Genomic DNA, 17,578 nt, shown 5'->3' on the forward strand with positions numbered 1-17,578 from the left:
GCAGAAGGAAGGGGTCTCTTTTGGAGCCTTAAGCTGTGCTGCCTGAGGTTGGGAGAGGGGTGACTCAAGCACCCCCTTAGCCGCCCAAGTGGTGGCTCAGGAAGTTACCTGCTCCCCTTCCCCATCCAGTGACTCCAAGTCCATCTTGGCACTAGGACTTGCCTAGGAATTGCAGTCCTGTGGCTTAGACTGCCCCTCAACTTCACTTAGGGCCCCAGAGCACTACAGCCTGTGGTGACAGGGCTTGCTGGAAGTCAGACTTGGACTGCTGGGATGGACAATTCCCTTGTGACTAGGGCTGGTCCAAATGCTCCCTCCACGAGCAGGCCTCAACTGAGTTCAGCCTGTTTCTGCTCTCCGCTGTGACAGGGCAGCACTGAGTTCAATGCAAAGGCTCACAGTTGCTGTACTCTCCGTCTTACAGTTGCACAGTTCTGTGCACCATGTGGGGAGCTGCTAGTGGATTAGGGAGGGGTGTCATTGGCAATTCAAAACTGTCTTTTCTACCCTCTTTAATGCCTATTTCAGCAATGTGAAGTCAAAACCAGGCGCTGTGTGTGCTCACCTGATTTTGGGTTTGTATGAAGATGCTCACTTTGTGTAGATAGTTGCCAAACTTGGGGAGGGGTGGGGAGATCACTAGAGCCCCCTATTCAGCCATCTTACTCCATCTATCTTGGTGGCGAAGCCAGCCAGACTTGTTTTTTCCCCTTCAGGGTGGCAAGTTCCCCTAGGCCCTGAGCTGTCCAGAGATACCATCTGGGAGCCAGGGACTGAGGTCAAAAACCATTCGAAATCTGTCTGATATTATATTGTACTGTGTCTTAGCTAGCACTCAAACCATGATGTACAGTCCCTCCCACTCTCTGTTTAAAATGGCACCCAAGCAGAGTGCTGTCTAGTGTTCTTAAGTGGAAAAAATATGTTTTAGGTTCAGGCATGAGTTTTACTGCTGTTGGCTGTGAGTTAAATGTTAATGAATCAACAACATATATTAAATAAGTTATATTTTACGCCATGGAATGCCATGCAGCCATAAAAAAGAATAAAATCATGTCCTTTGCAGTAACATGGATGCAGCTGGAGCCCATTATCCTAAGTGAATTAATGCAGGAACAAAAAACCAAATGCCACGTTCTTTCTTATAAGTGGCAGCTGAACATTGAGTACACATGGACACTAAGAAGGGAACAGTAGACACCAGGGCCTACTTGAGAATGGGAGGAAGGTGAGAATTGAAAAGTTCCTTATCGGATTCTATGCTCATTACCTCGGTGATGAAATAATCTGTACCCTGAACCCCCACAACATGCAATTTACCCACATAACCAACTTGCATGTATACTTGCTGTACCTAAAATAAAAGTTGGAAGGACACACACAAAAAAGGTACATTTAAACAGAAACACACATAAAACAGGGTTATGTGCATTAATGACAATGCTGTGGCCAGGGGCTGCCTAACGCTGTATTTCTCCCAGGAGCAGTTGTTGAGTATAGTGTTTGCTAATTCCATGTTTCTAGCAACTTAACATAACTACTATGAATAACTGAATAATGAGAATTGACGATATATAATTTTCCCCACTTGTTTGTTAGAGACTGTAGGCTGAAACTTTCTCATGTGAATCATCGTGGTATTTTTGTGAAGTGGATCATTATGTTATCCCCATAGGAACAATGTTTTAATTAGGGAGTATACACACACACACACACACACACACACACACACACACAGATTTAGCACTATATATCATATCTTAAATATAAGGAGGTGATAATGAAATATCTATAATTATTTTAAAGACATATATTTTCTTAGGTTTTGTAAAGTAGACATAAATACACTATGAACACTAATTGTTCATGGTTTAAGAACCCCAGTGCACTACCTATTATACATGCAATGTATGTAAACTGCTACTTTATTATTGCGTAAAAATATTATTGTTTCAGTAAACATCTTGTAATACAGTATTTAAATATTTGAAGGACTCATGGTTAAACTTGATTTCCATCCAAGGTAAAATTCTAGAATGGATTATTAAAAGGATCTTAACCAAATAGACTTGAAAACATAATAAGGGCATGTGCACAGTCCTGTCTTGGAGTATAGAAAACTATTTGTACAGAAGAGTAGAGACCTAATTTAGCATTTTCCAGCAATTTGACATTGCTCTAGAAGTTTATGAGAGAGAAATGCGGATTATGAAATTATTTAAAAATTTGCCTCAGAGGAGCAGGGAATGTTTCTCCTGAAGACAAGAAGACTTAGGTTAAATAAAGTGTTCTTCAAATGCTTAAAAGACTGTCATATAGATTTGTTTTCTGTGGCCCCAAGAGGCACAACAAGATTCAAAGATGTTACATGGAAGTAGATTTTACATAAAAGCTGATTTTTGGAGATAAGGTACCTTTTCATATAATGCAAATAGTTGCTTCGTTTTTCTAAGTTGTGTAATTATTTCTATTTTTTATATTTTCTTTATGGTAGCTAACAAGCTAGCATTCCCCCTACTTCCCTTCCTTTCTTTCTCCACCTCTTTCACTTTTCATCTCCCTCACTCCTTTATTTCCTTCCCTTTTTAAATGGAAATTTCCACATACAAATCTAAGAGAAGAGCGTAATGAAACCTCTGTATGTTTATCCATCATCCAGCTTCAGCAGTCTTCAGTGTACAGGCAGTCTTTTTTCATATCTGCCTATTATCACCTTGCTGACATCTCCACCTATGTTAATTTAAAGCAAATCTAAGTACCATACCATTTCATATATATTTTAGTATGTATCTGTAAATTAAGAGTGTTTAAAAAGAAATATAGCCATAATACTATTTCAGATTTAAAGGAAAAAAAAGGAATTCCTTAATATTGCCAGTATCCTGTCAGTGTTGAGATTTGTTCAATTATTTTCTTTTTACAGTTGTTTTAAATCAGGATCCAAACAAGGTTTACATAGTTTTAATGTTAATTATTTTTCTTAAATATATACACATACTATGTACCCATAAAATTAAAAATTTAAAAAAATTGTCTTAAGTTTAATCATAACAGTTCCTCTTTTTTTTTTTTCTGTTTATTTGTTGAAGAAATAGTCACTTCTCTCAGTTTATGGATTGTGCCAGTTGTGCTTTTGTGTGTTGTATTTCCTATTTTAGATCCAGATAGTTGATCAGATTCAGATTTATTCTGATTTTGGCAAGAATAGACATTCATAATGCTGTGTATTTCCTTATATATCACATAGGCCCTGTCTGGTTGGTTCTCTTTTTGTGATGTTGAGATTGAACAAGGTTTAGGTATCCAATATGTTTCTTGAGAAAGGATGCTTGAGAGGTAAAATTTTTTAGACCGTCTGAAAATGCCTTTCTTACTATCCTGATACTTGATAGTTTAGCTAGGTATAGAGTTCCAGTTTAAAAAATCACTCTCAGGCCTTTAAAGTTACTAAACTTCTGGTGTTGCCACACTTATTTATGACTTAACCCTGTCTCTGTACCATTTGTCCCTGTTCTCCTTCTCCAAAGCTTTATAATTTTGGCATTATAAAATTTCAGTCTCATTTTCAATACTTTGGTTGGCTTTTCATATTTAAGATTTTCTTCAGATGTCTGGTGATCCTTGAGTTCTGTTTTTAGTCTAGCAATGCCATAAAAAGCTAAATTGGAAAGTCTGGATGCATGTTTTGTTGGTGCATTTCACTATACAGCATGGATTAGTTTTCTATTGCAGCATAACAATTTACCATAAATATAGTGGTGTGAAACAACACCCATTTATTATCTCTTAAATTTCTGTGAGCCAGACATCTGGGGACAGTGTGACTGGATTCTCTTGCTTATGGTCTCAAGGCTGAAATCAGCTACCCTATGTTCCTTATCTGTAGGCTGTGGGTGAACATTTACTTCCAAATTTATTGTTTTTGGTTGCAGGATTTAGTTCCTTGCAATTGTAGAATCAAGATCCTGATTTTTTTATGGGCTGTCATCTCCATAAGGTTGCCCACATTCTTTGACATGTGGCACCCTCCATCTTTAAGTCAGCAGTGACAAGTAGAATCCTTCTTGTGCTTTTAATCTCTGGCTTCCTTATCTCCAACCAGCCAAAGAAATGTCTGCCTTTCACAAGTGCATTTGATTGGGTCAGGCCCACCAGGTTAACCTCGCTGTCTTTAAGTCAACAATGCCATGTAATATAACTTAATTTCGGGAGTAAAATTTGTCAAATTCACAGTCCCTAGATTGTAGGATGTGTACATCAGGGACAGGTAACCTTGGGATCATTTTATTAGATACACACCTGTCAGTGTTTATCTTCTGAATAATGAACCTAGCTACCATAATTCTGGGAGCTGACAGTGGGAATGGGGCTGAGGATCTCACTACTTATCATGTAAACTTTCACTTAATGCTTTTATGTAGTACTTTATGTCATCCTCCTGTATACCTGATGTCTGCTACTCCAGGGCCTTTCTAGTTTGGTTTCTTTAGAGAATAATCACCTGGGTGTTTAGTTTGGCAATGAAGACTCGTGTCTGATTACTCCTCACAAGTGTTCGGCTGGTCTCCCTTTTTTCTAACCAAAACCTCACCCCTGTATCTGGTATATCTAATACCTGACTCCCGTTGGGCTAGTGGTCTGTTTTTCTTTTGATAGTGGTGTTTCAGTTTATTCTGTTCTATAAGTTAGTTACATCTCTGGTTTACTTTGTCTTTATACATTTTAGCTTATATATTTAGCTTATATACAAATTTTTCCTAGTTTTATCATAGGAGTTTCTTTTGCATTTTAGCCCTCTGAGTAAGTTCTAAGAGGAAGATAATTATGCATTCAATTATCTTAAAATCAGATAATATTTAATAAGTTTAATAGTATTAGTAATATTATTAATAGTTTTACTATGAAATAATAATATAAATAATATTTTAATGTGTCCTGTATCTGAATTTCTGTGGTTCTGTTGATTAAATGAGAGAATTTGGAAATAATAATCTGGTCATTTTGTTCTTTTTTTTTCTTTTGGAGAGAGTCTCGTTCTGTCTCCCAGGCTGGAGTACAGTGGCATGATCTTGGCTCAATGCAACCTTCACCTCCTGGGTTCAAGCGATTCTACTGCCTCAGCCTCCCAAGTAGCTGGGACTATAGGCGCACACCACCACGTCCAGCTAATTTTGTGTATTTTTAGTAGAGATGGGGTTTTACCATGTTGCCCAGGCTGGTCTCGAACTCCTGAGCTCAGGAAATCCACCTGCCAAGTAGTAGGATTACAAGCATAAGCCACCGCACCCAGACCTTTTCTGTTTTTTGATCTTCACTTTAATATTCAATAGCTGGAGAAGACCAGAAAAAAATAGAATCACCATAATTCAGGGTAGCTAGAATTAGTTTTTGATTACCGTTAATTAATTTGAAAGATTACCATCTCTGTCTTTGGTTTCTTCCTAGTTATCTTCATTAAAATAGTTATCTTTACTTATGAAGATACAAGAAGTTCATAAAGATTTAAAGTGAGATTTTCTTTTTTTTTTTTCTTTTTGAAACAATGGTTAGTTTTTACTGAGCCAGATCTGTCCTCTTGCCTAGTTCCTGTTGCTGTCACTGACAAATATTTGTTATATAGTGATCTTGGATGGCTGAAAAATTGGAGCTAATTTTTTTCATGTGGAAATTCTTCTGTGATCTTGATCTCAATAGTGCCTTCATATATTTAACCAGAAGATGATCTATTAAATATTGTAGTAGATTCAGAATATAGTATGACTTTTAATATTAGTGACATAAATTATCAGACCAAGACAATTTTTATTCTTTGTAAATCTTAATTGTAGCCGATATGAAATTTGACTACTCTGAACATTTTTTATGGCTATAATCATAAAGGCTTCTTGGCAGATTTATTTTTGGTTTTGTGAGATATAACATTTGATATGTTAGTTTTTTTATTAAAGAAAAGCATAAAAATATACCTAAAAGTACTAATCTAAAAATCATTCAGGACAGCAAAAGAAAAAAATATTTTAAAGGCAAAGATGGTTAATAACCACCTGTGTGAGACCTAATTGTTGCTTTTGCAGATATCTCTATAAAGCATGCTTACCCCTAACCTTTTTATTCTAACTTGGTGCTTAATCTAGGCTGCCTACTTTATTATAAAGTGCACTATAAAAGTATATACTTTCAGAACTTTAAACATGAAACTTATGTGATATTATTGAACACCTTTCACTGTTATGTACTTATCTGTGCAGATATGTTTAATACCAAGTGACTGGTCCTTTTTGTTTTAGTTAACTAGTTTGTTGTAAAACCTGTAATAGCCTTTCTTTAATGTGCATCGGAATCATATGGGGATCTTTTTTAAAATGCAGGTTTTGGATCAGTACATCATAGGGCCTGAGATTCTGCATTTCTGACAAGCTCCCAAGCGATAGCAGTGCTTCTATTCAGTGGACCACATGTTGGATAGCAGGGTTCTGTAATATCCATCATAACATTAGAGGTAAAGGTTTTTAATCCTAGCTGTTTATCAGAATTGCCTTAGAGCCTTTAAAATATGTAGATGCCAGGCCCTGCTTTTTACTTACTGAACTGGATCCCCAGATGTAGAAAAGCTCAGCATCTATATATTTACAAAGCACTATAGGGGGCTGGATCACACCTGTAAACCTAGCCCTTTGGGAGGCCGAGGCATGTGGATCACTTAAATCAGGAGTTCAAGACCAACTTGGGCAACATAGTGAGACCCTGTCTCTACCAAAAAGCCAAAACAAAACAAAACATAAAACAATTAGCCAGGCATGATGACCTGTGCCTGGTCCCAGGTGCTCAAGAGGCCAAAGTGGGGGATCACTTGAGCCCGGGAGGTCGAGACTGCAGTGAACCATGATCATGCCACTGTACTTCAGCTTGGACAACCGAGTGAGACCCTATCTTAAAAAAAAGCAAAAACAGTACCACAAGTGATGCTGATGGGCAGCTTCTATTAAGCACCACTGAATTAAAATAATAAAGGTTAGGGGTAAGAATGCTTCATGCTTTATAGGGATATCTGAAAGAGCAACAGTTAGGTTTCATGCAGATGGTTACTAACCATCTCTGCTTTTGAATTTTTTTTTTTTTTTTTTTTTCCAGTTTTGCAGTTCTGACTGGTTTTCAGATTAGTACTTTCAGATGATTTAAGTATATGTGGTAAGTTGTAGACATAATTCATTTATAGCTTATTTTTATATATAGTCTAGAATGCCTTTTTAGGCCATATTTTGTTCACAGGTGATAGCCTAGTAAACATTCTTAAGCAAAATTGGACATTGGCCCGATGCAGTGGTTTACACCTGTAATTGGGAGCACTTTGGGAGGCTGAGGTGGGAGGATCACTTGAGATTAGGAGATCTAAACTACCCTACACAACATAATGAGACCCTACCTCTGCAAGAAAGTTTAAAAATTAGCTGGGTGTCCTGCTGTGGTGGCTCACACCTATAATCTCAGTACTTTGGGATGCTGAGGCAGGAGGATTCCTTATGCCCAGGAGTTCGAGAGCAGCCTTGGCAATGTAGTGGGACCCCGATTCCTCCAAAAAGTAAAATAATTAGCCAAGCATGGTAGTACACACCTGTAGTCCCAGCTACTTGGGAGCCTGAGGCAGGAAGATTTTGAACCCAGGATGCTGAGGCTGCAGTAAACTGTAATCGTGCCATGCACCCAGCCTGGGTAACAGAGCGAGACCCTGTCTAAATTTAAAAAAGAAGAAGAAAGAAAAATTAGCCTAGTGTGGTGGTGTGAGCCTATAGTTCCAGCTACTGGGAGGCTGAGTTGGGCGGATCACTTGAGCCCAAGAGTTCAAGACTGCAGTGAACTATGACCATGCCACTGTACTCCAGCTTGGGGGACAGAATAAGATCCTGTCTCGAAAAAAAAAAATATTAATTTAAAAAAATAAAATGTAGACATTTAACAAATCATAGAGATGGTGCTAGCTTCTGGCACTACTGGCGTCAATGAGTCAAAAATAATTTTATCAGGACTCTGTCCCCTTCTCTTTCTGTGTCTCTGTTCTCCTCTATGTTGACTTTATTTTGGGCAGTCTTTTTCTGTATGTGGTGACAAAAGTGGCTAAATAGCTTATGACTCACATCTTACCAATTTAGCAACCTTTGAATATACGTTCTTTCAAAGATATGACAGAGTCTAATTGTCCCATCATAGGCTAAAGACCCATTTCTGGCACCAGAGGGTCACAGGATCAAGTACCTATGAACCACATGGAATGAATAAGATTATTAGAAAACTGGAGAAGAGTGATTCCTCAAAAGATGCTGGGCAGCCGATATATATGTCTGCTCTACCATTTGGAGGTTATTTGTTAACATACACAGTATAGCTTTAAGTAACTTGAATTTTGCTTTGTTTCTCCCTTTTGGGTGTGTCCATATTGGTGCGAAAATAATATAATAGGAATAGGCAAATTGTCCACGGCTGATGGTAAAGCCTTTGCAGATCCTGAAGTACTCCGGAGGTTGACATCGTCTGTTAGTTGTGCGTTGGATGAAGCTGCTGCTGCACTTACCCGTATGAGAGCTGAAAGCACAGCAAATGCAGGGCAGTCGGACAAGTAAGTATATTTTTGCTGCAACCAGTATGAAATCATTTTCTTAAAAATAATAGCAAATATTTAACATTTACTGAGCATTTATTTTGTGCCTGGCTGGCACTGTGCTAACCACTTGACATCTGATGTCTTATTTAGATTCACAAAAACTTTATATGGTGTAGATTTTGTTTTTACTCTAATTTTACAGATAAAAAGTTAAAGAGAGGTGAGTAACTTAAGATCAAATAGATAATAAGTGGCAGAGCACCAGTGTCTTTCTGACTGCAAGACTGAGGCCTAGTCAATATGTTATAAAAGACTTTTTGCTTATTTAGAATTTTTTTTTTTTAATGTGTTGGTGACAAGTAAATGTTTTACAATTAGGCCATTTTCCAGTTCATTTGCATAGTTCTGAAAATTTTAAAGGGTGAGGCTTTTATTTGTTTATTTGCTTTATGAAGTCTTAAAGGAAGTCATAGATCTAGTTCCTGTAACTCGAATGTGAGTCCAGGGACTTTATTATTTTATATCCTATAATTCCTTGTATACAGATAGCACTTTACAGTTAGTAAGGGCTCAGTAAATGTTTTGTGACATGACATTTTAAGCTGTTCTGATGATGTTATCCAATAAAAATCACACCATCTCATACATAAACACAATTATGGATGTATATTAAAAAATGGAAGCCAGGCGCGGTGGCTCACGCCTGCAATCTCAACACTTTGGAGGCCGAGACGGGCGGATCACCTGAGGTCAGGAGTTCGAGACCAGCCTGACCAACATGGAGAAACCCCGTCTCTATTAAAATACAAAAATTAGCCAGGTGTGGTGGCGCATGCCTGCAATCCCAGCTACTCGGGAGGCTGAGGCTGGAGAATCGCTTGAACCTGGGAGGTGGAGGTTGTGGTGAGCCGAGATTGCGCCATTGTACTTTAGCCTGGGCAACGAGAGCGAAATTCCGTCTCAAAAAAAAAAAAAAAAAAAAAGAATGACAAGAAAAATGGATAGATACTTCAAGGAAGCAACTAGAAAAGAATCATTAATACATGTTACCATTTTCAACCCTTGGTGGCTTCTTTTTGCCTCCTCTAATAAAATGAAGCCATTTTATTTATTTTAGCAATTGCCTTAAAACAATTGAGAACATCTGAATATTCTGTTATTTTTGGGTTTAGAGAGTAAATTACAGCATTTAAGAATTCTCTTTTGTCTAATGGTGTTTTCATACAACATTTTTAAGAGTATAAAAGAGAAGTTATATAGTATTAACAAGGTCATGAATTTGCTGTTTCTCTTGGCTCTTTATTAGTGTTCATTCATTTAGATTTTTGTGTCTGTATTAACTTGCTTTACCATTCTTCTCGTAGGTTGACTCCCTTCTTTAGTTAATCTCGGTTTCTATTCCATAGTAAATGTTCGGTTTTACTAGCCTAAAATATTATTGGTTATATCCAAATATTTTTTAATGTGGTGCCTGCTAAGATTGGCAAGAGAGAAAATTTCTTACATTTATGGAGGCTGAGAAGTCCATGATCAAGGGGCTGCAATTGGTGAGAGCCTTCTTGCTGGCAGGGACTCTCTGCAGAGTCCTGAGGCAGCACAGGCCATCACATGGCAAGTAGGCTAAGTGTGCTAGTTCAGGTTTCTCTTCCTTTTATAAAGCCTACCCAGTCTCACTCCATGATAACTAATTAATTCATTTACCCATTAATCCATTAATTCATGAATGGATTAACCGATTCATGAAGACAAAGCCCCCATGACTCAGGCACCTTTTAAAGGCCCTACCTCTCAGTATTGCCACATTTGGGGTTAAATTTCACAGGACTTTTGGAGAGGACAAAATGTAAACCATAGCAGAGGTCATGTTACATTTTGTAATAGCGTGGTCAGGGAAGTCCTCATTTAAAATGATGGCTTTCTAGGAAAGACCTGAAATAGGGAAGGGAGTGAGACATGTCTGAGAGAGGAGCTGTCTTGGCACAGGAAGAGCAAATGCAAATATTTGGAGGTTGGAGCTTATTTAGCATATGTGATGAATAGCAAGAAGACCAATGTGGCCGAAGTGGAAGGAATAAGGGTGAGAGAGTAGGAGATAAAGCCAGAGAAGTAAAAGGGAAGAGGAATACCTGCCACAGGGCAGATCTTGTAAGGATTTCGGCTTTTACTGTGAGTGACATTATAGGCCAGTGGAGGGTTCTGAGTAGAGGAATGATGTGTTCTACTTTTCTTTTCTTTTTTTTTTTTTTTTGAGACAAAGTCTCGTTCTGTCACCCAAGCTGGAGTGCAGTGGTGCCATCCTGGCTCTCTGCAACCTCTGCCTTGTGGGTTCAAGCGATTCTCCTGCCTCAGCCTCCCGAGTAGCTGGGACTAGAGGCACACACCGCCATGCCCAGCTAATTTTTTTGTATTTTTAGTAGAGACGGAGTTTCACTGTGTTAGCCAGGATGGTCTCGATCTCCTGACCTCGTGATCTCCCCGCCTCAGCCTCCCAAAGTGCTGGGATTACAGGCATGAGCCACCATGCCTGGTGGCTACATGTTCTACTTCTCTTTACAAAAGATCTCTCTGGTTGCCTTGTTGAAAAGAACCTGAAGGACAGCAAGTAGTGTGAAGGCAAGGAGACTGGTTAGGAGGCTTTGCCGTATCTGAGACAAAGATGTTGGTCTTATATCTGGGTGATGGTAATAACAGAGGTATAGAAAAGTGATTATCTGTCGATGCCTTTAGTATCTGAAGTGAAAGGGCCATACTTTAAGAGGATAATAAAAGAATTGAGTTATATTTGAAATAAAAAGAATATTAATAGCCCTGGATTTAGTTTTAGGATTATTTTATACAAAAGTGAGAATCTTTAGAAATGTCTACAATTGGAATTGTTTTGGTAAGTTTATGGGGCATACACTTTTCTCTCAGTTTAATGTTTTGTTACTCCACTTTTTCCACTCTCATTTTGCTTGAGTTCAGCTTTTTCTTTGCCTGGATTTGCAACTTCTCCCAAAATTTGATTGTATGAGTAAATACTTCCAAAACAAAACTAAAAAAGGCTCATCAGTTATTCATTTATTAGTATTACATTCTCCCATCTTTTCTGTCTGATTTCCCTTTACTTGATGGAAGGACTCACATAGATCTTTACAATTAGAAATTTTGCTCAGTTTTTACTTTTTAATTAAATTTTATAAAAAAATTTCTACTAACGAAACAAAAGAAGTATAATTATGACCTGTTATTTGTGTGTGATTTCTATAAACTTTTATGTTTTAAAATTTTATGTTTCTTTCTCCACTTACCAGTAAATTAGACTTTATCCTTCAGTTGCATAACTGAAAACATTTTGGAATATTGATAATTTTAATTCAGTGCCATTGATATGTAGATTGTAAAAAACTCAATGAATTCAATCATCTTTGGCTTTTTGTTATGAATCATACTGAAATAACCATCCTTGTTGAGCGCTAATGTTAGCATTAGCCTATTCTCACTCTGCTATAAAGAACTACCTGAGACTGGGATAATTTATGAAGAGAAGAGGTTTAATTGACTCAAAGTTCCACAGGCTGTACAGGAAGCATAGCGGGGAGGTCTCAGAAAACTCACAATCATGGTGGAAGGCAAAGGGGAAGCAAGCATGTCTTACCATGGTGCAGCAGGAGAGAGAAAGAGAGCAAAGATCTTTTAAACAACCACATCTCATGAGAACTCACTCATTATCATGAGAACAGCAAGGAGGAAATCCGCTGCCATGATCTAATCACCTCCCACCAGGTCCCTCCCCCAACACTGGTGTTTACAATTCAACATGAGATTTGGGTGGGGACATAAAGCCAAACCATATAACTATAGAGATTTGACATAAATATCCAATACTCTGGCTAGGTGTGGTTGTTCACATCTGTAATCCTAATGCTTGAGAGTCTGAAGCAGGAGGATTGCTTGAGGCCAGGAGTTTAAGGCTGCAGTGAGCTGATTGCATCACTGTACCCACTCCTGGGTGACAGAGCAAGACTCTGTTTCTAAACAGCAAAAAACAAAACAGCCAAAAACAATATTTATGCTGTGCAATTTTTTAATATTCTTATATTCTGGTATTGTGATATTCTTTCCCTAATAGCCGCAGTTTGGCAGAAGCCTGTTCAGAAGGAGATGTAAATGCTGTGCGAAAGTTACTCATTGAAGGGCGAAGTGTAAATGAACACACAGAGGAAGGGGAGAGCCTCCTTTGTTTAGCTTGTTCTGCTGGATACTATGAGCTTGCACAGGTTCGTATTATCAAAATAAAGCTTGTTGTTTTTTATAAAACTGGCTTGCTTACTAAGGAAATAATAAAATAAATCTTTCCAACCATTTGGATTATTTCAACAAATAGTTTTGTTAGATAAATTTTGTGTGCTTATAGCTCTTTTACTACGACTAGGTAGACATTATATAAATACATGCATTCAAAATTTTTTGACGGTTATCATTTCTTAATATCTTTTTAAACTATTTTTCTCTCATAAGGTTTTGTTGGCAATGCATGCAAATGTGGAAGATAGGGGAATCAAAGGTGACATTACACCTTTAATGGCTGCTGCTAATGGAGGACATGTCAAAATTGTGAAGTTGCTGCTAGCTCATAAAGCAGATGTTAATGCACAGTCTTCAACAGGTCATGCATATTTCTTTTTCAGTTTTGCTAAGTAGTAACATCATTTGGTAATAGTGGTTTCGCATGAAGGTGATGTTTAGTGCTAATTTTTCAGTTCTCTTATTTCTTAGATGTGCTACATATTCTCATACATCTGTGTATGAACTTTGAAATATATAGAATATATTTTGAATGATATTCTTCCTGTTTTGTTTATAAGGGCAATTGGCCTTTTAAGGTTCTTTAAGATAAAAGTAAAACACTGACCCAGTTAGACGGACCACTCTCTTGGAAATTGAAAGATGTGGGCTGTAGTGCTCAAACCCATGTTTCCAGTTTTTTAGGAAAGGAATAGTAAGATACGGAGAACAAAAGATTGTGGAACAAAAGGATAGTCTATTGTTTCCTACTGTTACTAAATTGTGGCCCACAGAAAAAGTATTGTGAAAACATTGTGTCCTGAAGAATAGCATAACTTTAGTCTAAAATATATATATATGTATTTTCAAATTTGGGCCTAGATAGATTTGTGTAAAAGTTCTAAAATTTCATGGAAATATTTTGTGCATTTCCTTCATGCAGATTTTTCAAATTTATTAAATGTTTTTTAAGATCATGTTGTGATTTAAAGAGATTTTTAGAAGCTCTTATTTTTACCCAGAAGGTTGATTTTTCTTGTAATATGGGAAATTTTTATCAGCAGAAAAGTTTTAGAAATTATTGAATTCAATTTCAGATCTAGAAATTTGAATTTGATCAGTTAACTAGTATTTGAAGTTGTAATGAAAACATATATGATTAAAAGGTATAGTATAAGGTATATATATGATGAATAATTTTAAGTTAGAAACATTGAAATAAAAAAAAACTTGTGAAGCATTTCTCTGATAAACATTAAAACAACTTTTTTCTCATCTTAAGGTAAAACTTAGCTCCAGGGCAGACTTGCCCAGTTCTTTTACAACTCTCCAATCTGGATAAGTGTATATGATTTTCCACATGTATTTGACTTTGGTTTTAAATGGAGAAGGAGAATAGGGAGTTGATTTCAGAAAGATCAAATGCAGTAGGAAAGGAATTTTATATATAGATATATATTTACATATATGTATGTGTAATTTAATATTTATTATGGTTATAGTCTTCCGTTTCCATTTTCTTAATGTAAATTAGCACTTTGATTTATTTTGGTATTTTATGTTAATATATTTTTATTTTTCCTAATTAAAATAGGCAATACAGCACTTACATATGCTTGCGCTGGAGGCTATGTAGATGTTGTAAAGGTGCTCTTGGAATCCGGTGCTAGTATTGAGGACCATAATGAAAATGGTCATACCCCTCTTATGGAAGCTGGAAGTGCTGGACATGTGGAAGTAGCCAGATTGCTGCTAGAAAATGGGGCTGGCATTAATACGCATTCCAATGAATTTAAAGAGAGTGCCCTTACCTTAGCTTGTTACAAAGGTACAGTATAAACCTTTCTCGAAACAAAGTTTTTAAACATGTGAAATTACCATTATTTTATGTGATCTTGTTTTTAAATTAAAAAATAAAACATAATAATAGTATATAGTATGTAATTAAAATGTTGTGTTTACAGTGTTTCAGTTTGTTTACTATTTAAATTTTTAAAATATAGATTTAACGTTATAAATATTGTCACTGAAAAATGAGTATTAATTGATCTAATTTTTATCAGAAACAGTTCTTTTAATATGAACTGTGTAATAGCTTTCATGTCGAGAAGATTTTGCTTGTTATGAAGGGGTACATGGTATTTTAAATGATGTCAACGAACCTGAAAATATTGATAGTACAGAAAATGCCCTCCTTTGGCAGGCCAGACAGTTGCCTGGAAAGATGTTTGGTCTGTAGATAATTACTGTTCTATATTCTAGATTGTTAAAACGCAGCCACAGAGCCGAACATTTTTTAGACTCCACATATATGACAGATAAATGGCTGTAAAGTAAGGTGTTTTACTTTTTAAGAAAGTAAATTAAGAAAATGTTTTATTAATAAAGTTTTTTGGGCTGGGCGTGGTGCCTCAAGCCTGTAATCCCAGCACTTTGGGAGGCCGAGACGGGCGGATTACGAGGTCAGGAGATCGAGACCATCCTGGCTAACACAGTGAAACCCCGTCTCTACTAAAAAGAATACAAAAAACTAGCCGGGCGAGGTGGCGGGCGCCTGTAGTCCCAGCTACTCGGGAGGCTGAGGCAGGAGAAGGGCGTAAACCCGGGAGGCGGAGCTTGCAGTGAGCTGAGATCCGGCCATTGCCCTCCAGCCTGGTCGACAGAGCGAGACTCCGTCTCAAAAAAGAAAAGAAAGAAAGTTTTTTATTAAAAAAAAAAAAAGTCATGCAATTTTGTGTTTGTTTAGCCATTCAATTCTATGTTTTATGCCATATATCTATATAGTTGTCCCATATTATTTACATCATAAATTCTTGACCCCTAGGCATCAAGAAAAAGCTTTTGCAAAACCTAGTAAAAAATTTAAGGAGACACTCATTCTCAGTGACTAACCTTTCACTTGTACAAGCTTACATGTGAGTGGCTTCTTAAATTTTGCACCCTGTGCTTTGATTTCCTCACCCTAGTTCTGGCCTTGGTGTTGTTTTGTTCTATATAAGAGTAGCCAAGGTTGTGTGATGCCTTTTGGAATAATTTCATTTATAAACATGAAAATAATCCTTATATATTTGGATTAATTGACTAAAATTTAACTTAAATTTGAAAAATATGGTTTATTTATAAAGTGCTTTTGATTATCTCATGTTAATAGATTTTCAGATAGGGAACACAACTGAGGTCCCTTAGTTCCCTTCCCCAACCCTGTTTACGATTAGGCAGAGGCTGATCTTCATTGGGAGGAGAGGAGGTAAGCCTTGGGGTGGGCTGATTGGGTGGCTCTCTCCCCTTCTCACAAATACTTTTGAACCCAGTACTGGCTGCATTTCACTACTGAGTCCCTGCTGGCCAGAGAGCTTTGAGATGGGGCTGCATGTAACTCCTCTCCCCTCTCCCCTTTGCTTGTAGCCCCACCCTGCTATCCAAAAGGGGCATCTGAGGTTGGGGCTTGCAGGCTTTAATTAGAAGCTGGATAGCGAACTGAGCTGGTGGAGAACATCTCTACTACTTCCAGGTATCCATGGACCCCTTTCCCTTCCTCTCTTTCTGATGAGGTTTCGTATGATGTAGACTGACAAGGAGAGTTGGGGAAGGGAGGGAAGTCAGGCTGAGACTGAGCACTAATGTGGATTTTCGGGAGGGGAGAATCACAGAGAGAAAAAGGGATGGTAGGTAGTTGGCAAATACAAGACATGGCAGATACTACACTTATCGAAGTAAATTTTAACTGTTTACCTGTGACTCCACTATCCTTCTCCTGCATCCCAGTTGAATAAGAATTGATTGTAGCTGATTCTAAATAAAGCTGGAAAAAATTAAGTTTTCTATTATTTTTTGCATAGAATCTGAAGTCTTTTTTAAATTATAATTTGTCTTCTGCTTTTTAACCACTTATATGGTATCTTTATCTGAACTGAAGCATATGGTTTATTTGAAACTGCATAAATGTGTGTACATGTTTATGTTATAATTAAATATATAAATATAAATTAAATGGTGTGGTTTGAAGAATATTTTTATACATACAGTTCCCAGTTTATAAGCAGGTTTTTCCTAAAATGTTTTTGAGTTAGGTATTGGAACTTTAAATACATTTTCTCACAGAAATAACTTGACTGATCGTTATCTCAGGCTACTAGTTCGTGAAAACTGATTTATTCCATAGCATAAATAAAATAACTATAACATGTCTGGGCTCTTAAAAGGTTGTAGAGGGAACATTTTGGGTGTTGGATTTTAATGGCATCTTTGTTCACCTCTAGCAGGGACTCTAGTAGCAGCAGTTTCTAGGGCAGTAGAGTAAGGGGTAAAACAGCAAGATCACTTGTGTAATTTGTGTTCTACAGTTAAGGGTAGCTTCTAGTTGACTTTATTATGCTTATAAATTTAATGCTATAAGTTAAATATAACTTTTCAAAATATTATAATTTTAAAAATTATTTTGGAATAATAAAATATTTTCAAGTAATCTTGTACACTTTTGGTTTAGGACACTTAGAGATGGTGCGATTTCTTTTGGAAGCAGGCGCGGATCAAGAGCATAAAACAGATGAAATGCACACTGCTCTAATGGAGGCTTGCATGGTAAGATTGGTGAAATATGCGAAATATGTTTATATATTAACCAGGGAGAGACAGAGTAGTATACAGTGAATGCCTTTTCAATGGGTGCTATGATTCTGTTTGTCAGAACCTTATTGAATCAGTTGTACAACATTA

General features: G+C 37.1%; 1 protein-coding gene across 3 annotated transcripts in view; it reads left to right on the forward strand.

Annotated features, from left to right (window-relative positions):
- ANKRD17 (ankyrin repeat domain 17) overlaps positions 1 to 17,578 on the forward strand; it is a 183,064-nt gene that overhangs the window by 89,151 nt on the left and 76,335 nt on the right. For all 3 annotated transcript variants that reach the window (XM_011968977.1, XM_011968979.1, XM_011968978.1), the window contains exons 3-7: positions 8,455 to 8,611; positions 12,708 to 12,855; positions 13,097 to 13,244; positions 14,457 to 14,690; positions 17,349 to 17,443. In XM_011968977.1, coding sequence (XP_011824367.1) covers positions 8,455 to 8,611; positions 12,708 to 12,855; positions 13,097 to 13,244; positions 14,457 to 14,690; positions 17,349 to 17,443 — 782 coding nt within the window. The remainder of the gene's footprint in view (positions 1 to 8,454; positions 8,612 to 12,707; positions 12,856 to 13,096; positions 13,245 to 14,456; positions 14,691 to 17,348; positions 17,444 to 17,578) is intronic.

The sequence above is a fragment of the Mandrillus leucophaeus genome, unplaced genomic scaffold (assembly GCF_000951045.1).
Source record: "Mandrillus leucophaeus isolate KB7577 unplaced genomic scaffold, Mleu.le_1.0 Scaffold868, whole genome shotgun sequence".
Lineage (NCBI taxonomy): Eukaryota > Metazoa > Chordata > Mammalia > Primates > Cercopithecidae > Mandrillus > Mandrillus leucophaeus.